Source organism: Musa acuminata, chromosome BXJ2-5, assembly GCF_036884655.1.
Source record: "Musa acuminata AAA Group cultivar baxijiao chromosome BXJ2-5, Cavendish_Baxijiao_AAA, whole genome shotgun sequence".
Classification (NCBI taxonomy): domain Eukaryota; kingdom Viridiplantae; phylum Streptophyta; class Magnoliopsida; order Zingiberales; family Musaceae; genus Musa; species Musa acuminata.
The window spans coordinates 20,397,491-20,423,662 of record NC_088342.1 but is presented as its reverse complement, the minus strand read 5'-3'; the positions used below and the strand labels follow the sequence as shown (position 1 = coordinate 20,423,662).

At 37.3% G+C, this 26,172-nt stretch overlaps 1 protein-coding gene across 1 annotated transcript; it reads right to left on the bottom strand.

Annotated features, from left to right (window-relative positions):
- Positions 1-13,685: 13,685 nt before the first annotated feature.
- Positions 13,686-17,233, bottom strand: LOC103972942 (copper-transporting ATPase PAA1, chloroplastic). The gene is made up of 4 exons (XM_009387362.3): positions 16,755-17,233; positions 16,619-16,672; positions 16,192-16,345; positions 13,686-13,906 (listed from the first exon to the last, which is right to left on the bottom strand). Exons 1-4 carry the CDS (start codon positions 17,166-17,168, stop codon positions 13,878-13,880), a joined length of 651 nt encoding a protein of 216 aa, XP_009385637.1. The 5' UTR covers positions 17,169-17,233; the 3' UTR covers positions 13,686-13,877.
- Between the last annotated feature and the right edge of the window lie 8,939 nt (positions 17,234-26,172).

Here is a 26,172-nt window from a genome sequence, read left to right as displayed (position 1 = left end):
AATATATGCACATGACAGTCATTCCACTAGATAAAGAAACTATGAAACTAGATAGATTTAATGTCATTAATAGAAACCTATTAAGAAGATTAAGATATATAATAAGAAATGATATTTAGACTTGATTACCTAGGAGAACTGATCCTCCCCCACTAGAACTAGAACCAGAAACACATATATATAAGGGAAGTCAATCTCCTCCTACTAGTCTCTTTGAGGCAGCACCTCTAACGGAGCCAGCACCCTCCTCATCTGTCAATTCCATAGTGACTCAATTGGATCGAATTGAACTATGACAAGATCAAATCTTAACTGAGACGTAGCAAATTCATCGATAACTTGACACTTTGTTTAGACATTTTAGTTTACCACCACCTGAATAGCTTGTATATTTCTCCTTTTTTTTGTTAATGAATGAGAAAATTCAATAGTAACTCCTTATTCTTACACTCTATGATGTACTTTTTGACGTTATGTGCTTTTTAATATTATGATATACTTCTTGATAATATTATAATACATGCAATACTCTAAGAATTAGGCACGTTAAATCTTCCAAATGTATGAATTCCTCTATATATTTTTTGGATTTCTTAATTTTTCGTAACTTGAGTTTTCTTTTTAAATCAAGATCATTTGCTTCATTCCTTCTTCTTGCAATTCACTAAAGAAGAGATTTTATTCATGGATTTTTTATCCTTCATGAAAGAAGAGTTTTTATTCATAGACTTTTGGTATACTTGATATTTTATACGATGATCATTTCCTATGAATCCTTCTTCCTTCTATTTACAAGAATAGGGATTTAATTCATGAATTTTTAGTATACACATTTTGATCTTTTATAATGAATCCTTTTTGTTTACCAAAGTAGAAGCTTGATTTAATGAAACTTATTTTTTCATGGATTTGATTTGGTTCAAATCCTTTCATGGATTTGGTTCTTATAACTTGATTTTCTTGTGATGAATGAATTCCTTCCTTCTTCTTCTTCCTTTTTTTTTTTTGTATTTTTATAACAAAAGGAAGAAAGAAACTTGCACATCTCAAGAAGAACCAAAAAGTGCTTTCATGTCTAAAGCAAAAATGCTAGCTTGCCCATTTCAAAAAGCAAAAGTAGTTATCACTCAAAGTTTTTGCTTAACTTCTCATTTCACAAATTTGCTAACTTGCATAAATTAGTGTAAAACTTACATAAATTGTTGCATAAATACATACATAAATTGTTGAATGATTCTTCTTTTTGTTGACGATAAAGGGGGAGAAATGATGAATGTTTGGAATCATGCCAAAATGATGTTGAAGGTGGTATCATGCATAAAGTGATAAATGGTTAAAAATGCTTTAGTATCATGTATGTTATGTTAAATTTGGTATCATGCATGAAGTGATAAATGATACTTTAGTATCATATATATTATGCTCAAAATGATTGAAAATTTGAATGATTTAGTATCATGAATGTTATACCCAAAATGATGTTAATTTTGATATCATGTAGGTTATGCACAAAGTGATTTATTATCATGCATGAAGTGATGAAATTGTGCATGTTATACTTTGATGGCTTGAAACTATGATGATGCATAATGAAATGTTGATATATTACATTTGATCACTATGATCGAAATTATTTCACTTGAATTCAAAGGTTATGATTCCTTTTGAATTCAAGTTTGACTTCTCTCGATATTTCATATAGATAGGGGGAGTTAAGGTTAACTCCGTCATCAATTAGTTATCATCATCAAAAAGGTAGAGATTGTTGAATCTAGGATTTTGATGATAAAATCAATTGGTGAATTAATGATCTAATCCATGTCTTGAGATAAATAATGCAGGACTAACTACAATCGTGAGAAAGGCAAAATGATTAAAGAAGAATCGAAGTTGGGCCAGAGTCAATGATCGGGCATCGGGCCAGATGAATCGAGGGATAGACCGAAGGATCGGACGATACAGTGAAAGCTCATTGGAAGTTCGCTGAAAGCTTGCCGGGAGTTCGTCAAAGCTTGTCGGAAGATCGCGAGGAGTCCACCAGAAGTTTATTGAGAGTTTGGTTGAACAATTGATGTGTCGGACAATGTAGATTACTTGTATCGTAATTTTTTTAGCCTTAACTATCATAGTTAGGACTTTAATTTGAGTTAGTTTTGAAAAAAATCCTACTAACTCAATTAGCGGCCAACTGGGCCCTTAACAGGGCTAAATTAGGCCAGTTGGATGGCACATTCAGCCACTTTGAGCTATGTTAGGCAGTGACACCGCCTAAATTGGGTGGTGGTACCATCGGCAGTTAATGCTGCCAAGCGGTGATACCACCATAACTCGATCTCCAAGACTTTATTAGGTGATCGTACTACCTAGACTGGGCGGTGGTACCACCTAGTATCAGTCTGTAGGTGGTGGTACCATCCAATAATGACGATGGTATCGCCAGTACCCCAGAAACCCAAGATGAGACACTTTTTTACTTCATTTTTAAAGTCACTGAGGCTTATAAATATCCCACTCTTTTCTGTATAAAATAGCATGAAACTACAAGCAAAAGTCTTAAGATTTTGGGGTGATAAAGTATTGAAAAAGTGTTAAGTATCCTCCTCTTCTTTAGCTTTGCGATCATTGTAAGAGAGGTATGAGGCCTGTAAAAGGTTATCTCCTAAATCTGCAAAAAGAAGAAAGAGTCGTAAGAGGGTAGTCGGTCTTCGCCCATTAAAGGAAGACTATTAGTAGATGTTGGTGCCTCAACGGAGAAGGAATCGAGAGTGGATGTAGATCACGACGATCGAACCACTATAAATTTGGTATGGACTCTCCTTTTGCTATTTATTACTGTTGTTTTCTGTTTTAAATTGCTTACTAAATCGACGAACTTTTTATCGTAAGCACTAATTCACCCCACCTCTCTTAGTGTCGATTTGATCCTAACATTCACAACTATATTTATGTCAAATGGTGGACTAAAGTAAAGGTTCACTAGATTAAGATAAGTGATAGAATATAAAATATTTCTACAACATGTTCAACCTTAGGGAAAGGTAGAATACCTTTAAGATCCTGCAATTAGATAAGAATATTCTTATCCAACTCATTCTATGACCATTTCGCAAATTTGTATGCTAATCTTTGGATGTATAATACAACTCTTTTGCTACCTATTGGCCTCTTTGCCCTCCCCTTCCACATATTAACAATGCCTATTGGACTTCTTTGACTCATAACTTTTCAACCATCGAGATTTACAATGCTCTTAAATCTATAGGCCTAGGAAAATATTCTAAATCTAGTGGTTTTATCATGAAATTTTACATGCATTTTTGGGGGATCTTAAAGACCTCTATCTCAAATGTCTTTAACACCTTTCACTGAACCTATAACCTTTCTGAATCTTGGAGCAAAACCTATTTGCTCTTTATTCCTAAAAAGAATAACCCAACAAGGACATTTGATTATGCCCAATCGCTTTATGCAACATCACTAAAGTCTCTTTAAATCAACTAAAGAGTTGTTAGGACTCTAGCTTGGAGAGTCCTAATTGAGAGGGACATTCATGTAAAACCTACCTAAGCCGACCCCTATTAAAGAGGTGAAGAGGCCGGCTAGGGTTAGGAGATTGTTTCTTAGAGAAGAATAAGGAGTTGTAAAGGAATAGGAGTCTTGAGTAGGAGTCATATTAGGAGTTGGTTAGAAGTAGGAGTCTTGAGTAGGAGTCCTATTATGAGTTAGGGTTTCGAAGCCCTATAAATAGTCATGTATTCCTCTTCTTTTCATAAGCAATAGATGAATCTTTTCTGCAGCCTTTGAGCAGTAACTTGGAGGGAGGAACCCCTATAGTGTTCCAAGGAGGCCAATCCCCTAAAGAGATCAACCCCAAGTTTAGAATTTGCAAGGGTTCTAATACCTGGTATCAGAGCAACGTTCTTGGCATCTCGCTGTCCTTCCACAACCATCCATCAACCCTCCACAACTGCCCAAAGTAATTCCCACAATTGCTTAAGAGATCGTTGCCAAATTCCGCCGTCATCTCCACCACCACGGATCATCCTTTGATCTCCCCGTGAATTGCAACAGGTTCTGGTTTTCTACCTTACTACTACTGTAATTTAGTTATCCTTATTTGAAAATCCCAAAAAAATTATTCCTATATTGCTGCATAAACTTTTCGTCATAAAATTTTCATCTCTACGTCGAAAGATACATTGCAGAATTCCAACCGTATAGCACCGTCTGTTTGATCTTGCTACTGTGTTTTTTCTATCCAAATCTCTACAAAATTTTTATAACATCTTTGACATTTCCTAACAGCAGATTTCCAGTTTTGTCAAAAAATTCTCAATATAAACCATTGATATTTTACGTCTAATCTGCTATACTTGAAAATCTGCACTGTAAAATTTCAGCCGCATAGCACTGTTTGTTTGATCTTGATACTATGTTGTTTCTATCCAAATCTCTACAAAATTTTTATGATAGCTTTGACACTTCCTAACAGTATAATTCTCTTTGGTTTCATCAAAAAATTCTCAATATAAACTACTGATCTTTTACGTCCAATCTACTATACTTAAAAATCTGTGCTGTAGAAAATTTCAGCCGCATATTGTTGCCTTAACCCATCTATTTGTAATCTTTTTTGAATAAAATTTCTTATACACTTCATATATCATCTTGACTTCCATCTAAGATTGATCTATTAAGAAATTCATCTCGAAAAACAATTTTGTGTTGCTGCAAATTTTCGTCGTAACCCGTTGAAATTTCTCGATGAGAATTCTGCAATCGCAACTTACACCAATTTCCTTGCTGTTATACTACCAAAATTTTCTTGATTAAATTAGATATCCTTGCTGTCATATAAACTGTGATTTTGATATCAATTCCCTCCTCAATTCTCTCAAGTTTTTGGTGGAAACTACGTCGAGAAACCGTTGTTTCTTTGACGACAATTCTACTCTTACAAGACAGCACATACTTACTGCAACTTCCACTTATTTCTATCAAACCTTTGCTACCATCTACCATAGATCCAAAACTTTCATCTACATCCCTAAAACTCCACTAAACCACATCCTCAATCTGCACCCAAAATAGCCACAAAAAAGCCTAAACCATAGCCTACATCCACCAATCTACCAACCCTTTCGACCATCACCTCTCTCAACCAATACATACCTTTAACCCGACAAAAAAAGAGAGATCTTAACATCATAGATTTGACAGCATATACTATGGCATCTGAGGAGGTAATCAATGCTAAATTCGAAGCCTTCGAGGCGCGAATGGAGGATAAGATTCGGACGCTCTTTACCAAACTCAGATTGGGTTGACCACTAAGCCCGAAGAAATCATATCAAGGAGAGAGCTTTGCCCAATCGCACCAAGCCCAAAGATATGACTTTCAAGAGAGAGGAAGCTCTATGACTAACCCCAACTATCCATGCATGAGAGTGGGCTTCCCTAGATGGGAAGAAGGAGACCCGATTGGTTGGATCTCGCGCGCGGAGCGATATTTTTGGTACCATAAAACCGCAGATGCATCTATGGTAAAAATTGCAGCTATACATCTTGAAGGGGATGCTATACAATGGTTTGACTAGTTTGAACATACTTATGGAGTCCTTTCATGGCGACAATTCAAAGAAGGACTACTGATCCGCTTCAAACCAACCGATTACGAGAATATTGACGGACAACTAGCAAAGATCCGACAAACCTCCACCATTCAGGAGTACCAAACTAGGTTTGAAAAGTTATCTAATCAAACTCATGATTGGTCTCAAAAATAGCTATTGAGGACCTTCATTGAGGGCTTGAAGCCGGAGATCCGAGGAGAAGTTAAAGCGCGACAACCGTATACGCTTATGGCAGCCATCTCTTTCGCACGACATCAAGAGGAGCAATTGAACCATGAAGCTCGGAGGATTAGGGTTGCTCCTCAACCAGTAATATTGAAGCCCTCAACCCCCCCTACTGTCGACCAAGTCCCTACACCAAAGAGGTTAACACGAGAAGAGCTTCGGGAGCGATATGCGAAGGGGTTATGTTGACATTGTGACGAGCCATGGAGCCGTGAGCATCGCTGTAGTAAAGGGAGACTTCTTATGATTGAACCAATAGAAGAAGAGGTCATTGAACATCTAGAAGAGAGCCTTGAATGTGAAGAAGAAGATGCAGAAGAAGAGCCACAACCGACCGAAGTTACGGTACATGCACTAGCCGGCAACTCAAACTCGCAAACGATGAAAGTTGGAGGCCTTCTCAAACAACAACCGATCACTGTTCTCATCGACACGGGCAGTACTAATAACTTTCTAAATAGTAAGATTGCTGTCTAGATGGCTTTACCTATTGAGAATTGCAGCAAGTTTGACGTTAAGGTCGCTGATGGATGGATTTTGAAGTATGATCGTAGGTGCCCGCAAGTGAAACTGTTGCTGATCATGAGGCCTTACCAAGAGATAATTACATATTTCTTCCTTCTCCCTCTTGATGATCATGAGGCCATGCTCAAAATTAAATGGTTAACGATATTAGGTGATATTTCTTAGAATTTTATGCAACTAATTATGAAATTTTACAGTAAGGAGAAACAAGTGATACTGAATGGGAAACGTGGGGGCGACGTAACGACGATTTGCACACAACAAATGAAGAATGTTTTGCATAAAGCATATACTGGCCTTTTGGTACAACTTAAGCAGCAAACTAAGGGAGAGCCAATAGAATTTAAAGATCCAAACCTACTTCCTTTGCTTGCTGAATTTTCAGATATATTTGACAAACCGCACAACCTATCTCTTACTCGTCGGCATGATCATTATATAATGATTCTTTCAGGCAAACCTCTAGCAAATACTCGGCCATATCAGTATCTACATCTCCAGAAGGATAAAATAGAAAGGATTGTAAAAGAGATGCTCGAAACAAGAGTTATTCGGCCAAGTTGTAACCTCTACTCTTCACCGGTGCTACTTGTACGCAAGAAGGACGGAAGATGGCGAATATGCGTTGATTATCAAGCTCTCAATGGCATATCCATCAAGGACAAATACCTTATTCCAATAGCAGACGAATTGCTAGATGAAAGGGAGCACAAATCTTCACAAAGCTGGACCTTTGATCCGGGTATCATCAAATATAAGTGTGCGAAGAAGACATACCGAAAACCACCTTTTGAACACACAACAACCACTACGAATTTTTGCTTTCTTCAACAAAAGGTGGAATATCTTGGGCATATCATATCAGAGGAAGGTGTGGCAGTGGACCCCTTCAAAATTGGAGCAATGCAAAACTGACCGACCTTGAGAAACATAAAATTGCTACATGGCTTTCTGGGTTTAACAGGCTACTACTGCAAGTTCATGAAAAACTATGGAAAGATCTGTATACCACTTACTTCCTTACTGGAAAAAGATGTCTTCCAATGATTGGACAGAGCCTCCGCTGCCTTTGATAAACTTAAGACAGCCATGACGACGACGCCGGTGCTAACACTACCAGATTTCAACCAACCTTTCGTTATTGAGGCCAACGCATCTGGAGTCGGAATTGGAGCCAATCTCATGCAAGATGGTCGACCACTCGCATACACTAGCAAGGCATTATCTCCCTCCCATCAAAATAAGTCAACATATGATAAGGAGATGCTCGCCATTGTGCGCGTAGCAACGAGGTGGAGACCCTACTTGATTGGTTGACGATTTCAAATTAAAACCGACCATAAAAGCCTCAAGTACTTTTTGGAGCGAAAGATATCATCCCCTGAGTAGCAAAAATGGGTAACAAAACTTCTTAGATTTGATTATGAAATAACTTACAAAAAGGGAAAAGAGAATGTTCTTGCAGATGTGCTTTCGCAACTACCCGAGCAAGCTGAAGTTTCGGCCATTTCACTTCCGACCAGCGACTTCCTTGAGGATATTAAGATAGAATGGCAGGAAGATTCAGAGACTAGTAAGATTATAAAAAAATGGAGGAATCACCAAGCTCCGTGGCTCATTATAATTGGGACTCAAAAGAATTACACTATAAAGGATGCATTATGCTTGTGACAAATTCTACTTGCATCTTCACAAGCAGATTTTGGACAAAGTTATTCCATATGCAAGGTATTAAATTGAAAAGGAGTACGGCATAGCACCCACAAACTAATGGCCAGACGAAAGTTGTAAATAGGTGCTTGGAGACAGCCCAAAGCCACCCACCAAATAAGACTACCCAAGGAGAACTCCAGACCCAGCCAAGTGCCATTATTGATCGATGGATCGTGACTCTACGACGACGACCCACTAATGAAGTGCTAATACAGTGGGCGAACTTACCAATAGAAGATGCCACTTGGGAGATCTATAACGACTTGAAGATCAAATTCCCAGAATTCATGAATCATCAGCCTCGAGGACAAGGCTGATTTGAAGAGGGCGGGTTTGTTAGGACTCTAGTTTGGAGAGTCCTAATTGAGAGGGACATTTATGTAAAACCTACCTAACCCGACCCCTATTAAAGAGGTGAAGAGGCCGGCTAGGGTTAGGAGGTTGTTTCTTAGAGAAGAATAAGGAGTTGTAAAGGAATATGAGTCTTGAGTAGGAGTCCTATTAAGAGTTGATTAGAAGTAGGAGTCTTGAGTATGAGTCCTATTAGGAGTTAGGGTTTAGAAGCCTATAAATAGTCATGTATTTCTCCTCTTTTCATAAGCAATTGATGAATCTTTTCTGTAGCCTTTGAGTAGCAACTTGGAGGGAGGAACCCCTATAGAGTTCCAAGGAGACCGATTCCCTAAAGAGATAAACCCCAAGTTTAGAATCTGCAAGGGTTCTAACAAGAGTATCCTCAGCTCCTTAACTAACCAAGAGCAATCAACTTTCACTCCAAGCAGATGTATTCATGATAATATTACTATTGACTAGGAGCTCACCCACATTATGTTTAACTTTAAAGTAAAAAATCCTTTTATTCTAATGAAGATTGATCTTCAAAAAGCTTTTAACTATCTCCTAATCTACCCATCATAATGTTCTTATTAGATTGAACTTTCTAAAACACTATATCAAGTGGAATATGACATGTGTCTCCTCCCTTTTATTCTTGTGCTCTATTAACAATATACATTCTAATTGTTTTAGAAGTCGTCATGCTATTCAATAGATCGATCGTATATCTCTTTACCTTTTTGTCCTTGTCCAACAATTCTCTTTTTTATTTTGGATGACTTTATCTTAAATAAAAAGATAAATATTCGAGTGCTCCAACTTTCATATTTTATCTTCGAGGATGATTTTCTTATAGCCATGACCATTAGAGCTATCCAAAATCCTATACTAATTTGTATAAGGACTTTAATTTGTATTTTCTTTTGGTTTATCTTCATATAAACAAGGATAAGTCTGTAAACTAACCATTGTGTTTCCTATATTAAGTATAAAATATATGATTGTTGATCCGAAAGTTCACATATATATTCAATATATAATGATGCATTAAAATTTAATATTAAGGCTCATTTAGCTCAATTGATAGAGCATAAGGATGGTTCAAAAGTCTCGCGTGGATGACTTTTTTTTTTTTAGGTCCCATTTTACCTTTTAAGCTTGCTTCCCTTGGTTAGGGTTTTCTTAGTAGCCTCAATCTCTTTCTCTTTATTCAAATTCTTGACAAGTAAAAATTTCTAGCTAGGTTTTTTCTCACTTGAGTATTTGAGAATAATGTATAAATTATTTTCTTATATGATTTAGATGATTCGTTATCTTATTTGTTTCGTTCATAATCGGTACCATTAGATTCGTTAAATTTTGTTGGGTAGTATTGTTTTTTATGAGATGCAAGTGTTTTCTTCATACGTTGCAATTATTGCTGCTATTTCAAAGTGGAGATTGACTTATGTCCTGATTCAATTCAGTGAATCCGCTATGAGAACTGCATCTTCTTGGATGATAATATTGTTGAATCTCGTATTTTGATGATGAAACCACTTGATATATGTTTATGATTTAAACTACAATTTGAGTGATGCAGGTCTACTCGATCAGGATTAGATAGTTAACGCAGGAGGAATTGACGTTGCACCGGAGGAGATCACGTCAGGATATTGGACGGCAGAAGGCTTCGGACGTCGGGCATCGGGCCAAGGAGAGCGGAATTACGCCAAGGATATCGAGGTTGCGAAGGTCAACCGTCGATTGGGCAACAAGCCGCAAGAGAGGACGATGCGCTGAAGAATCGGACGAAGCGCCAACCAATGACGTGCCGGGCAACAGAATGTCAATTCGCATTGTAATAATTGTCTAGATCGGAGTAGAATTTTTACTTGTGTGTGCAGGATTAACTACGATAACGATAAAGATATAAAGCGAAACAAAGTGTTGGAGTCAAACGCGAAGGATTTGTTGCGAGTTCGAGAGTTCGACGGAAGTCCGAAGGTTCGTCGGGAATGCTGCCGGAACTAGCCGAGAATGAGTAGGGAGCTTGCCGAAGGGTTTTTCGGAAGCTCGCCGGAAGGTTCGTTGGAAGTTCGTGGAGCTCATCGAGAAAGATCAGAGCTTGCCGAAGAAGCTCATCGGAACTCGCCAAGATCAAATCGTGAAGTCTAGGAGCTTGTCGGGAGTCCGCAGAATGGTCTCCGAGAGTTTATCGGAAGACCGCCGGAAGTTCGTCGGAAGCTCGCCGGAAGAAGTCTTGACTTACGGACTTTGTAATAGCTTAGAAAATGTCTTTAAATTTGTAGTTAACACATTAATTAGGGTTAGGATTAGGTGTTAATCCTATAACCCAAGTAGGGACCAATTGGGCTCGAGTTCGGACTGGTTTGGGCCAAGTTTGGAGCCCAACTAGTGAGCTGAATTGGCCTAGGCGGTGGCACCGCCCAGCACCCGAGAGCTGGGCGGTGGCACCGCCAGTCCACTGTTAGTGTCAGACACTGACAGGCGGTGGCACCGCCGGCCTCGAAAACCAAAGAGAATTCAAATTTTGGAGCCCAAATTTGAATCCTCTTGAGGCCTATAAATACCCCTCATTTTTCAGCAGAGAATACAACCTTTTGAGAAGCTAGAAGTTGAGAAAAGCTTTAGAAAAAGTCTTATTTTCAATAGCTTGAGTGTTCACCTCCTTTCTTTTCATTGAAATCTTTGTAAAAGGGTGAACCACTTGTAAGAGGTTGTAAGAGGGGTGAAAGAAGGAGGTTGATTTTCGCTTAGTAAAGGAAGATCATTAGTGGATGCCGGTGGCCTCGACGGAAGAGGAATCGGAGGAGTAGATGTAGGTCACGATTGACCGAACCACTATAAACTACCGTCTTCTCTGGTTTGCATTTTGTTCTTACCATTTACATACTGCAAACTACTTTACTTAGTCACTACGCTTCCATACACTTCTAAGTTATTAAGCTTTTCAAGTTCGGTTTTTTTATCGTACGAAAGATTTTATCAAAACCGACGTTTTAATCCGCTGCACTAATTCACCCCTCCCCTTTTAGTGCCGCTCCGATCCTAACAAATATTATCAACTACGCCACTCTCAATTTTACTAGTGCATCGTTATTATTTATTTTGCCCTTTTTATTTTCGGTCTTGGATTAAATTAAAATTTCTTATCATAATTCTATAATTGTCACTAAAATCATCAATGATGAATCTCCTTCTCTTGCATGTAGTTCATGTTGTAAGCCATTCTTTTGCTTGCATGTCATATAGACTTATTTTGAAATCTAGGTCACCTTTTGAGTAGAAATATGAGGTTTACCTTCACCTATCATAGTAATCAAAGATTAAAGCCTTAGGTGCTAGTGTTATTCCTAGTCCTAGTCTTGGATCCTAAATCTATTAATTATTTGGATCCTAAAATGAAGTAAAGTTCTAATCTTAGGATTAAGATATTGGAAAATTAAATTTACAGTGATCATACACTGTGATGGTATACCCAAACGAGACCATCAATCTGATCATGAAAATGAAACTTAATTCTTTGTTTCTTAGCTGGTTAGGCCTATTGTGATTAGAAACTTATTGAGTGATATAGAAATAAATACATGGTTGTTGGGAATGTCATATATGCAATGCTTAAAATCCTTTTCTATCTTGATTTGGCTTACCTTAGCAACAATCATCCAAGTGATGATCTCTAATGTGGATGATGATTCCTCTAGCATATGTCATCTTCGTTCTAGTTTGTATTGTGGATGTGGATGAAAAAGAATGAAAATGGTGGGAATCGTCTAACATGGTATGGACCTAAGAAAAGGAAATCTATAAATGCTATGGTTGGATGAGGTGAGTTAGTAAAGACAGAAAAAATAGAGGGCTTAAAAGCACTTAATAAAAACTTTCGTATAAATGATATGTTCATTGCACTTTCATGTTTTTAAATGTCTCTGAATTCTTTGCATTCATCAGAAACTTCTATGAAAATTGTCCATGAAACTTTCTTCTGCCATTGAATCATTAGGCACGGATGTCTCAACTGGTAGCTAGATATTGAGTGGGCCATACGAACATTGCCTGAGATCCTAAGTTTGAAGATTCAATTTTAGTTTCAGACAATGATCATCATCGCCTATTATAATCCAATCATACAGCTACATCCTTCTCTGTTGGATCTTTAGATTCAGATCTTCTCATCGTCCAGAAGCATTCACTCGTTATGGGAACTTGTTGGAATAATGTAAATATGTTATTCAAGAACAATCGTTAATGCAGTAGTCAGTTATAGTTAGTCTATATGACAATATATGATTTTTCTAAAGAAAAAATGACGACGGAATTTGAGCCCAGAATATATTATGGTAAACTAGTTAATACATTCAAATATATATATATATATATATATATATATATATATATATATATATATATATATATATATATATATATATATATATAACGGGTGATATTTTATGTCCTTAATCTTTTACAAGTGAATTTGGTATAAAAAATAAGTTAGATAAGATTTTGAACCTCTTAAATTTTCTGATACAATATCATCGTACTAAGTTTAAATATTATTTATGATGTTATTCAAGAACCATCCGTTAACACATATTCATAAGTTGTCTCGCTGTTTAGTTGACGATATCAATAGTTACAACTGCAGTCTGATATGTTGCTGTGACTACGGCTATTTGTGCTGATAACAATGTCCCAAACGTGCGCAAAAGTAAATACTCTCAACTTCTCTCTAATGATATTAGTTAATTTGTCCGTGACAAATGAACATAACAATGCATTTAGCTCGGTTCGGTTCAATTTTCTTGAGATAGAATTTGACTCTTTCTACATAATAAAATACATCTGAAAGTTGTGTACGGTTGAGGCACTGAGAGAGAGAAGTTTACAGGTGATGTAATAGTATCTTAGAGAGCATAGCAATAACCATAAGAATTCCCCCTTTAACATGTGATCTTTTTATGGTCTGTCATTTTTTGCTTTTAATCAGATCTATAGCAAACTCATATTTGCATTATAGTTAAATTGTTGTGGAAAGTTTAAATCTCAAAAGATCAGGATCATTTCTAAATGAGTTGAATATGATGATTCGCAAAACCAAGTAAAGATAAATTTGGGAAAAATAGATGTTATATTTGGTGTCAAAATAATATAAAAATACAATATAAGTACTTAAATATTTAAAAATACTTAGTGTAATGTGTTCTGGTTTAGAAAGAGAACATTCAGATGTGAACAATAAACAGTCCGGCAGCAAGATGTCAAGAAGTATTTGATGGCATCCAAACAGAAGTTTATAATGGAATAATTCTTCTACTCTCAAGGTGTGTAGAGTAAACAGCTAAATATGTAGTTATTATTGTGGAACTCAATTTAACTGCCAATGCCTGGTTATTTCCTGATGGACTGGACTGCTGGTAAATCTCAAGTCTGCAATGACCTTCAAGCTGGACTACTGCCGCTGCCACCATCTACACATGAAAAAGTAGCGGTCATCAGTATCTTGTCAGGTAAAAACCTTTGATGTTTTTGCTACTCTCAGAAAATAAAAAATTGTATAACTGCATACGAAGTGAAACAAAGGAAAACAAAATTCTCTATTACAACACATTGCTAGTTTCTTCTGTAGCATGGAGTATACAATTAGCACCATGCTTAATGGCAAAAAGATACCGACTCAAATGGTGTATATAGTAAGTATAATAATATTAATCGACAGGCAAAAGTTAGTGGAAGTACAAACCCACGAGCAGTAGCCATGACAAGAACTACCTGAAAAAGCCAAGGCAGATGCTATATGCATTTGCACCTTAAATGAATTGCTCATGAAGATTCCTTTAGGCATAAATTTTAAGAACCATTGATGCTATAATCCTAGGACTAAACTAAAGAGTCAAAAAAAAAAAAAAAAGGTTCAGATATCCCAGTAATACAAAACCATCTGAAAAAAGTTTTGCTATGCGAAAAGCAACTTACAAGATATCCCAATAATCCATTATTCAAGGGTTAAAATCCATTTTAACTCTTGTGATTTTGATCATGGACGTTTTAAGCTCTTATGGTTTACTCGTGTCTAAAATAATTTATACATTTTAAAAAACATAGTATATAAGCCCTTCCTATCAAGTTTTAGTTAATAGACATTAAAGTCTGCTTACATGACATACTGACTCACAATAAATCATTAATATAATGATACGTATAATTTAAGTTAAAAAAAAAACTAAGACCTTCATTAATGACGGGAGGAGGTGTTGTCGTAAAAGCGACTACCAACAACTGTATCGAGTCGCTGCTGCTAAGCAAGACATCGTACGCATGAAGCCTCTCCCGCATTGATAACGAGCTCAGGAGCTTTGGTCCTGTCTCCGGTGAATGTGCGTTAATCAGTCCGACGGTATGCATATAGTAGTCTCTTGGTCCCTCATTATATTAGTGGTTTATTGTGAGTCAACATGCCACGTAAGCAGACTCTAATGTCTGTTAACTTAAACTTGACAGAAGGAGCTTATATGCTATGTTTTTGAAAATGTAAGGGTTATTTTAGGCACGAGTGAACTATACAGGCTTAAGAGGTGCATGGCCAAAACCACATGGGCTAAATTGAACCTTAATCATAAATTACACGTGTCATTATATTAATAGTTTATTGTGAGTCAACATGCCACGTAAGCAGATTATAACGTCTTTTAACTCGGACTTGACAGAAGAGGCTTATATGCTACATTTCTGAAAATGTATGAATTATTTGAGATAAAATAAACCATACAGAATTAAGAGGTCTATGGTCAAAACTACATAGACTAAAATGGACGTTAACCCATTATGCAAGGAAGTGCATGCATTATCTTCATGTTAAGCTAACATGGGGGGCAGAAAGTTCCACTCATTTATCCTTAGAATGCTGAACTAGAAACTTGGAAGCGAATAATCATACATCCATGTCAGGAGATCAATTTGGAATAAAGTTTTATCTCACAAATTTGGTGGATATTTGAAGATTATTATTTCACAACACTTGAGTGAAAAAGACTGAGTCTGAAAAATAAAATCCTTTTTGAAGGAAATGTCGGAGAATCCTTGACTCATACTTGGATTAGGAAAAGCTAAATCAGAATGCAATGATCCACTTTTGCTACATTTTAAGTCTTCAATACTAACCTAGCATCTTGATAGATGGTGACAGCTGTGTGGTCCTAGTTCTATCAAATACAAGGAAACGGTACTAAAGAACCTTAAGGAAGCACAAAAATCTTCTAAATCGACTGCCAATAAAGAGACTAGGGAGTTGTTGTGGCACTTATATACTGATTCCTAACAGGATGATACTAGATTTGGTATATTGACCCCTATTAGTGTACTGTTCTCCCATAATGAAAAGGAAAATAAAGTTACTATATCTGAGCTTAAATTTTTGAAACATGTATGATGTTGAAATCAATACACATCAAGAACATTTTATCCACTAAAGCAAGCTTGATAATTCCATAAATCGCCATTCTAACTGCACCTTTTAATGTTCCATATAAGAAATGGCTTAGGTTCACTTCAACTTCTTTCTTTGCTTTACCTAAATTACTGGTATGGGCACTGCAACAAGCTAGACAAGCGATTCATGAAATTATCATGTCCCACAATGGCGCACATTGTTTGCACCTACTTTGAAATCAAAACTAAAAAATCACAGGAATCTCTTGTCCATCCCACATGGTCATATATTATACATAAGGTGTTAAATCATTTGACTAGAAGTTACCTTGAAGATTGGACTTAAATCCACAGGTTGTCAAGTGTTTTGCAAGCTTCTCTCCAAGTTCTTGCTGCCAATCCTGCACAACCTTGGCTTCTGGTACAGTCCAAATGAATGCCATCTCTTTCTCAAGGTTAACTATGGCAGATGATACCTGAGGCTGCATCAACATCCATTTGTGTGAACAATATATCTCTTAACTCAAGTTGGGAAAAGGATCGCAGAGATTTTGTATGAGTTTCTGCAATATAGTCACTAGAACAATGGTAACCTACAGACTCATTGATTGGTAGTCTATCACTCATAACAGTTTATATCCAAAACGAAGCTGAAAGCTACTAAATTCATCGTCTCGGAGTAAAAAGATCAAATCAATCTCTCAATAGTGAAAGAGTCGTCTATCAGATCTTCTCATGCTAAGAGTTATACGTACTTGACTTTCCAAGATACGTTTGACGCTTGCAGCGCATCCACCGCAGGACATTCCCTGCAAGAAATCATCAAAGCAAAACCCTAAAAATCCCCCTCTTTTTCACAACGAAAAGAGGCAAAGCGGAGGAGACGATTACCCCGACATGGAGGACAATCACGTCGGCACCCAACGCAGGGACGTCCTCCAGATCACCGGCGACGGGTTTGGCCACGGTCTCCCCGCCGCTTGACCCGCCATCTCCGCCGCCGCCCCCACTGCCTCCGTCGACGCCATCGCCGCCGCCGCCGGAGCCGGAGACCGCGTGGGAGCTCGACACCGACGTGAACCTGCTCAGGGTGGGAGCAAAGGGTGAGCTGCAGAGGTTAGCTCCGGCGAGGGGCCTCGGGGGGACGCCGCGACCGCTCTCAAAAGTTAGGAAGCAACGGGCTTTGTGGGAAGCGGGGCGTTTGGGAAAGGGAAGGAGCGGGTGGAGGTTTCGTGAATAGTCGGTGGTCCTCGAGGGAGGCAGGAGGGCGATTCTGCGAATAGGAGACCATACCGCGCTCTCCATCGCCGTTGGAGAGCGAGCTTTGGGAGTCAGAGGTTGGTAGATGGGAGGAGGTAGTCGTAGATGAGGGTCAAAGCTCCGTTATCATGAGATGATGCTGCTAACGTACCGTTATGTATTTCACTACCACAATGAACCGTTATGAAAAGACGATGAAATAGAACAAGTTTCGAAGTATTCAAATGATGCAGCTCCCGTTACAATGGAATACTTCGTACCAATTGAGTTATAAGGATTGTAACACTTCGTTCTTTCCCCGTGCAGTCATTCAAAAACGTGGGACGGTGGAAGGTCAGTAGGCTTCTGGGATCTTGCAACGTGATTCACGTGACCCCAAATAAAAAAAACACAAAGTAATTTGCGTCATCAGGGAAGCGCAACAAAATTTTCTGCGCCGTCGGAGCTCTTTTGTCACCTACTTGCGTCGGCATCGCAGATAAAAGGTGAAGTTTGTGTTTCATATATAATCTGACATGCAGAAAATTTGAGGTGAATTCTCTATGAATTAATGGAAGTTTATATCATCCAACTTAACATAATAAATCAGAATTATTGCAACGGTAGGAGACCAAATCCAAATCTATTCAGTTCGCCTCTCGTTATCTTATTCCGGCATAGTTCCTTTCTGACCGGAATGCTTCAGAAACCAAATATTTTCTGACCGGAATCCATTCATAACTCTAGCTTCTCATTAGCTAGAGTTATTAAAGGTTTATGTAGGCAACTTGAATAATTAGAGCATTATGACCTGGTACATGATGTTTTTATTAGTAGCTTTTTGTTTGATGTGCATTTATCTTTTATATGTCATGACTTCAAATATTTGATGCAAATGAGTATGATTTTTCTCTTTTATTCAAGGATCTAGTATGATATATTCAGGTTTAATTTGATTCAGAGATACACATCTTCCTGAAAGAGATGTGCTAATTAATGCAATAAAATTGATCAAATGGCTAAATCAAATCTAGTAATGCAAAATTAACAAAAATTATTATTCTACTTTGTGAAGGATTTAGGCTTTGGCGTTACGAGTCTTTAGCCAAGTAGATCGTTCATGGATTATTTAGAAGTAATATCCACTATGTTGTTGGACGAAAAATATAGCATTTCTGTCCATAAAATATGGCACATTTGATAGCTCTCAAATTTAAATTCATGATTTAAATGTAATGTAATGATAGGAATAAATACCATAGCTGTTAATATAAGCAAGTTCTTTTGTTGTCTTTTAACTCATTGAGTTTGGACCCAACAGATACCATATTTAAGAAAAGAAAAAGACATACTTACTCTCTTTTATAGTAATATCGTTTCGACAGATACATGACGTTCGGTAAGTGAAAAAACAAAATCAAACAACATTTTAAGGTGGGTTTTATTCTTTATCCTTGTGTGGGGGTATTTTGACCTCTGATGATGCGATCCACAACATCAACTTCACTTGACTCGACAGAATCATATCCTTCTTGGATTACATGGATTATTTATTCCTTCGTCAACCGCTGCCTGTTGGTATACCATTTGGCTAATGTACAGAGAGATTTGATGATTCTCTTGGATTGAACAAGGCCCTCTTTCTTAAAAAGCCTGCATTAAAGGGCAGTTATGTTGGGATCAAATGCATCAAGAGGAGGGGGGTGAATTAGTGTAGCGAAAAACTTTCGTCGATTAAAATGACGTTCGTTCAATGAAATCGTTTTCGATGAAAACTGTTTCGAAAAATTCTTCAACTTAAGAGTAAACGGAAGTATAGTTGACCTAAAACAACGGAGGCAGTTTGCAGTTAAGATAAGGAGCAGAATGTAAATGCAAATCGAGATTTAGAGTGGTTCGGTCAATCTTGACCTACATCCATTTTTAGCTTCCTCCTCTGATGAGGTCACCGACGTCCAATAGAGGCCTTCTTAGGCAAAGGCCAACTACCCTTTTATAGCTTTACTCCTTTTGACGGGTTTAGAATACAACCCTTACATATTTCCACTCCTCTCTTGAATGATCAAAACTAAGAAGAAAAGAGGGAGAAGAACTTCTAGCCTTTTACAACACTTTTAAGCTCTCAAATTCTCAGAATAAATGTAAGATTTCAGTGCCCTTTCATGCAGGAAAGGGTGGGATTTATATAGGCCCCAACTAGTTTAAATTTGAAGCTCAAAAGTATTATCTCCTAGATTTACGGGGTCCTGGTGATACCACTGCCAGAACTGGGTGGTACTACCGCTTGACACTGCTCAAAGACCGAGCTCAGGCGGTACCACCGCTTGACTTCACTTGAAGTCCGAGCTCAAGCGGTACCACTTCCTGACTTCGCTCAAAGACTGAGCTTCTGGGCGGTGCCACCGCCATCCAGGAAATCTGGGTCTAAATGGGCTGATCCATTTGGACTAATTTGGATCTGTCCAATTGGTTTCAGATTAAGTTAATAAGATCATATCCTATTCCTAACTTAATCTTCATGCTAACTATGATATTTAAGACATTAATACTACAACTCGTGTTCCGGTGCATCAATCGTTTCTTCCGACGAGCTTTCGGCGAACTTCCGGCGAACATCCGACGAACCCTCGCGTGATGCTCCGGCGGACTTCCGGCAAACTCCTGGACTTGCGACGATCCTCTTGGCGAGTTGCGACAAGCTTCTTTGGCAAGCTCTTGGACTTCTCGGATTTGTTCCAATAGAACGTCCGATGATCGTTTGGACTTCTGTCGAACTCTCGAACTCCCAACGTGATCTTGATCTTGACTCTGGCGCAACACCTGCTGCATGTATTACTACCATCGTAGTTAATCCTGCACACTTATCTCAACATATGGATTAGATAACCAAATGATAATTAACTTCATCATCAAAATCCGAGATTCAACAATCTCCCCCTTTTTGATGATGACAATTAATTGATGATAGAGTTAATATTAACTCCCCCTATATACCATACTTGAGATAAGTCATTCTTGAATTCAAAGCCTTTGAATTCAAGAGATATATTGATAAGTTAAGTTCATTTAAACTTATCTATACTCCTGATTCCTATCGTAATGTATTTCTCTGAAATTGATATCAAGACTTGACATCCATTTTCACGTCTTACATTTCAAATATGAAAGATTACAATCGTAGCAATTCATCATATGGTAAGATATCAACATGTAAAATTACGATGTAAGCTCTTGATATCGTAACATAATGCAAACATTTTAAGTGTATAGCAATTATAGCATGGCAAGACATCAACATTGTAAAATTACGATGTAAGCTCTTGATATCTTAACACAATGCAAACATTTGAAGTGTATAGCAAACATAGCATTTCATCACATGGCAAGATATAAACATTGTAAAATTGTAATGTAAGCTCTAGATATCTTTTCATTAATGCAAACATTTCACGTGTATAGCAATTCTATCATTAATTTACCACATATTTTAAGATATTAATATTGTAAAATTACGATGCAAGCTTTTGATATCTTAACATAATGTAAATATGGCAATTATAGCAATTCTATCATCAATTTACCACATATTTCTCCCCCTTTATCATCAGCAAAAAGGAGAACGATTTAAGTAAATTTTAAGCATAAGTGTAGTAACAATTCATATCATAAAAAAGTTCATGTCATTTTTTAATAATAAGTGATAGGATACAAATTTTTCAAGCAAACATGATATGAAGATAGCTTTCATTGCTTCTTCCCTTTTATTTGTCATTAACATTTTGCATGAAGGAGGAAAGCCATTGTGAACTTACTTGAATGAAGTTAAAATAATAAGAGATTAAATCATACTTTATTTTAAAAATATTTCTTCATCAAGAAGGAATTCATAAGAAGGAATCATTTCATTAAATCCATTTCTCGAAAAAATATTTTTCACAAGGTAAATCTATGAGAGATGCATTTGTTAATTGATTCTATATGTCAAAAATCAATGATATGAAACAAACTTGATATGACATAGGCTTATGAAAGCAACTAAGTCTGGAAGAAAAATACTAAATCGTGTATTGTTAGGATCAAGAAAGTACGAAAGTGAAATTTAACACATTCATTCATTCAGACAAGGTTTTGCTATGGATTTTCAAACACAATCATGAATGTAAAACATGCTCATCATCTTGGAAGTTTTGTATCCAAAACACATAATTTCCAACATATTATTAAGGCATGTAATCATGTAAAATTCTCATCATAGTAATTAAGTGATTAATCATTGAATTAAGAAAGTCTGAAAAATAAATTTAATAAGTTCATGCATTCGGACACATCAACATTCCTAATTCTCTTCTAATGAAATCAAATTGTTCTTCACTTAAAAGACTTTGTAAAAATATCAGCTAGTTGATGTTTAGTATCAATAAACTCTATAATTACATCATGATTAGTGACATGATCTCGTATAAAGTGATGTCTAATATCAATATGTTTTGTTCTCAAGTGTTGAATGTGATTCTTTGTTAAACATATTGCACTTGTGTTATCACATTTAATGGGAATATTTTTAAGATGAACTTTATAATCTTCTAAGATGTTTTTCATCCGCACAACTTGTGCACAGCATGCACTAGCAGCAATATACTAAGCTTCGGTTGTTGATAGTGCAACCGAGTTTTGTTTCTTAGATGATCAGGAAACAAGGGCATGTCCCAAGAATTGACATGTTCTTGATGTGCTTTTTCTATCTAGTCTACACCCAGCAAAATCCACATCAACATAAGCAATTAACTTAAAATTCTCAATTTTTGGATATCATAATCCTAGATTTGTTGTACCTTTAAGATATATAAGTATTCTTTTAACTACTTTGAGATGAGATATCTTAGGGTTCGATTGAAACCTAACATAAAGTCCTATACCGAACATGATATCTGGTCTAGTTGTAGTGAGGTATAGTAAACTTCATATCATACCCCTATAAGTTTTTTGATCAAAGCTTTCTCCACTTTCATCAATTTCTAACTTAGTGGAGGTACTCATAGGAGTGTTGATAACTTTTAGTTATCCATATTAAATCTTTTTAGCAAATCTAAAGCATATTTAGTTTGACTAATAAAGATGTCATTGCTTAGTTGTTTAATTTGTAAGCCTAAGAAGAATGTTAATTCTCTCATCAAACTCATTTCAAATTCAAGGCTCATAGTTTTAGCAAAAGATTCACAAAGAGATTCGTTCGTAGAACCGAAGATAATATCATCAACATAAATCTGAACAATAAGAAAATTATTTTTAAAATTTTTGATAAATAATATAGTATCGACCTTGCCTTTTGAGAAATTATTTTCAATAAGAAAAGAACTAAGTCTCCCATACCAAGCCCTTGGGGCTTGTTTTAAACCACAAAGAGCTTTAGTTAATTTAAACACATGATTAGGGAGGCTATTATTTTCAAATCCAAGAGGTTGTTCAACATTAACTTCTTCGGAAATAAAGCCATTAAGAAAAGCGCTTTTAACATCCATTTGAAACAGCTTAAAAATATTATTACTAGCATAGGTAAGGAGCATCCTTATGGCTTCTAATTGAGCCACAGGAGCGAATGTTTCTTTGTAATTGATACCTTTGGCCACTAATCTAGCCTTGTTTCTAACCATAATACCATATTCATCTTGCTTGTTTCTAAAGACACATTTAGTACCAATAACTAAATAGTCATTTGGCTTAGGAACAAGCTTCCACACCTCATTTCTATTAAATTGATTTAACTCATCTTGCATTGTAATAATTCATGAATCATCGTTCATGGCTTCGTCAATACATTTAGGTTCAATTTGGGAGAGAAAAGCAGCATTGGCATAAAAATTTTTAAGAGAAGAACATTTTTGAACCCCCTTAGATGTGTCTCCTAAGATTAGCTCCTTAGGATGAGCATCTACATACTTCGAATCCTTGGGTAAGGATGTTTCAGAAGTGGATGCATCCAAGTTGCTAGTTGGAGAAGGGGTTTCATTTAAATTCAAAGAATCGAGATTAACATCATCATCAAAATCATTTTTCTTGATTTCGAAAATCTCATTGAAAACAACATGAATGGATTCTTCTATAATTAAAATTTTTTTATTAAAGATACAAAAAGCTTTAGAAACCGAAGAATAACTAAGAAAAATTTCTTCATAAAATTTAGCATCAAATTTTCCTAAGGCATCTTTTTTATTTAAGATAAAACACTTATACCCAAAAACTTTAAAGTATGAAACATTAGGTTTTTTGTTGTTCCACAACTCATAAGTGTTGAATCTCGGATTTTGATGATATAATCAATTGGTGGGTTAATTGATCTAATCCATATTTTTGAGTTAAGTGTGCAGGATTAACTACGATAACCAGAAAACATAAAGCAAGGATACCGGAGTCGAGCTCGATGGACGTTTAAGAGACCGAAGAATCATCGGAGATGCTGCCGGAACCATCCGAGAAGAAATCGGGAATGTGTCGGAAGTTCGCCGAAGAAATCGTCGGAGGCTCGCGGAGATCACCAAGAAGGCTCGGCTACTCGTTAAAGTCATCACAAAGATTGGGAGCTTGCAGGGAGTCCGTCGGAAGAAGTTCGTCGGAAAGCTCGCCGGAACAAGACTCGACGTTCGCGGTTAAAAAACTTGCTTAGGATGTTTTTTTTGTGTTATGTAGTTCACCTGTAATTAGGATTAGGATTAAGAGATAATCCTATATCCTGGTTAGGGGCCAACTGGGCCCAAAGTCAGATTTGGTTTGGGCGAAAATTAAGCCAAACCAATGAATCGGAAAGCCAGGCGGTGGAACCGCCCGGCTGGGCGGTCAAACCGCCCAGCACCCGAGTGCTGGGCAGTGACACCTCCTTGGCTGGGCGGTTGCACCGCCCAGCACCCGAGCGTTGGGCGGTGGCACCGCCTGGCTGGGCGGTGGCACCTCCAGCACCGGGAACCCTAAGAGAATTCAAATTTTGAAGCCCAAAATTTGAATCCTCTTGAGGCCTATAAATACCCCTCAAATCTCAGCTGAGGTTACAACTTTTGAGAAGCATTTTGATTGAGAGAAAAGTCTTAGAAAGTCTTAGCAAGTCTTGTTTTCAATTTGCTAGAGAGTTCTCCTCCTTCTTTCTTATTGAAAATTTGTAAGAGGTTGAGCTGCTTGTAAAAGGTTGTAAGAGGGGTGTTTACCCTTCCATTTCAAGAGACTTGCTAGTGGAAGGTGGGAGCCTCATCGAAGAGGGGCCTCGCAAGTGGAGTAGGTCATTTGACCGAACCACTCTAAAAATCGGCGTAATCTCTGGTTTGCTCTTTATTATTGTCATTTACATTACTGCAAATCTTCTTACTGCTTTAGTTCCTTATTACTCTTACTGCGTAACTTCAAGAATACGCCTTCAAGTTAAATTTCTCAAGTTTCGTTCTTAACGTACGAAAGATTTTGTTAAAATCGAAGTTTTAATCCGCTGCACTAATTCACCCCCCCCTCTTAGTGCCGCTCCGATCCTAACAATAAGGAGTTTTGGTGAGTAAGGGTCTTACTATAACTCTATTCAAAATATAGCATGCAGTGTTTACGGCTTTGGCCCAAAAATATTTAGGTAGGCTATGTTCATTCAACATGGTTCTTGCCATTTCTTGTAAATTTTTATTTTTTCTTTCTACTACTCTATTTTGTTGAGGATTTCTTGGAGTAGAGAAGTTGTGATTGTATCCATTAAATTCATAAAATTCTTAGAAATCACGGTTTTGAAATTCACCACCATGATCACTTCTAATTGATAAAATCATAGAACCCTTTTCATTTTGAATAAGTTTATAAAACCTAGTGAAATATCTAAAGCATTCATTTTTGTGTTTCAAGAAATAAGTCCATGTGTATCTACTGTAATCATCTACAATAATAAAGGCGCATTTGCTACCTCCTAGGCTTGATGTAGAGATTGGTCCGAATAAGTCCATATGGATCAATTGCAAGGGTCTAGAGGTGCTTATTTGGTTCTTAGATTTGAAGCTACCCTTAATTTGTTTTCCTAATTGACAAGCATCACACACATTATCTTTGATGAACTTGATATGAGAAATTCCTCTTACAAGTTCTTTAGATTAAATTTGAGTGATTAGTTTCATGCTAGCATGACCTAATTGTTAGGATCAGAGCGACACTAAAAGAGGAGGGTGAATTAGTGCAGCGGATTAAAACTCGTAACTTTGAAATCGATTTCTTAAATGTGTAGAGATTTCGATTCGATGAAGGATGACTTAGCTAAAATAGCTCGAGTAAAGGAAGTTAAGAGTAGGGAGAAGAAAACTGAATAGTTTGCTGCTAAGAAGATAAGTGGTTCAAAAAATTAAACACTCATATATTCAAGGAACACCACAATGTAAAGTGGTTCGGTCAAATGACCTACATCCACTTGCGAAGCCTTCTTCGATGAGGCTCCTAACTTCCACTAGCAAATCACTTTGAAGGGAAAGGACTAAATACCCCTTTTACAACCTTTTTACAAGTGGTTCACACTCTTACAGATTTTTCAAAGAGAAAGAGGGAGGTGAACACTTAAGCTTTTAAAAACAAGACTTTGCTAAAGCTTTTTCTCAATCTTTAACTTCTCAAAAAGGTGTATTCTCTATTGAGAATGGAGGGGTATTTATAGGCTCCAAGATTATTCAAATTTTGGCTCCAAATTTAAATTAATTTTGGGTTTCCCGGTGCTGTAGTGCCACCGCCTGTCAGTGTCTGACACTGACAGTGTACTGGCAGTGCCACCGCTAGACCTCTCGGGTTCTGGGCAGTGCCACCACCTAGTCCAGTAGTGTACTGGTGGTGCCACCGCCCAGTCCAGTAGTGTACTAGCGGTGCCACCGTTGGACCTCTCGGGTTCTAGGCGGTGCCACCGCCCAGTTCGGTAATGTACTGGCAGTGCCACCACCGGAACTCTCGGGTTCTAGGCGGTGCCACTGCCCAGTCCGACGGTGCCACTACCCAGTCCAGCGGTGCCACTGCTTGGACTGTTCCAGGTCACTAATTGGGCTCCAAACTTAGCCCAAACCAGTCTAAACTTGGG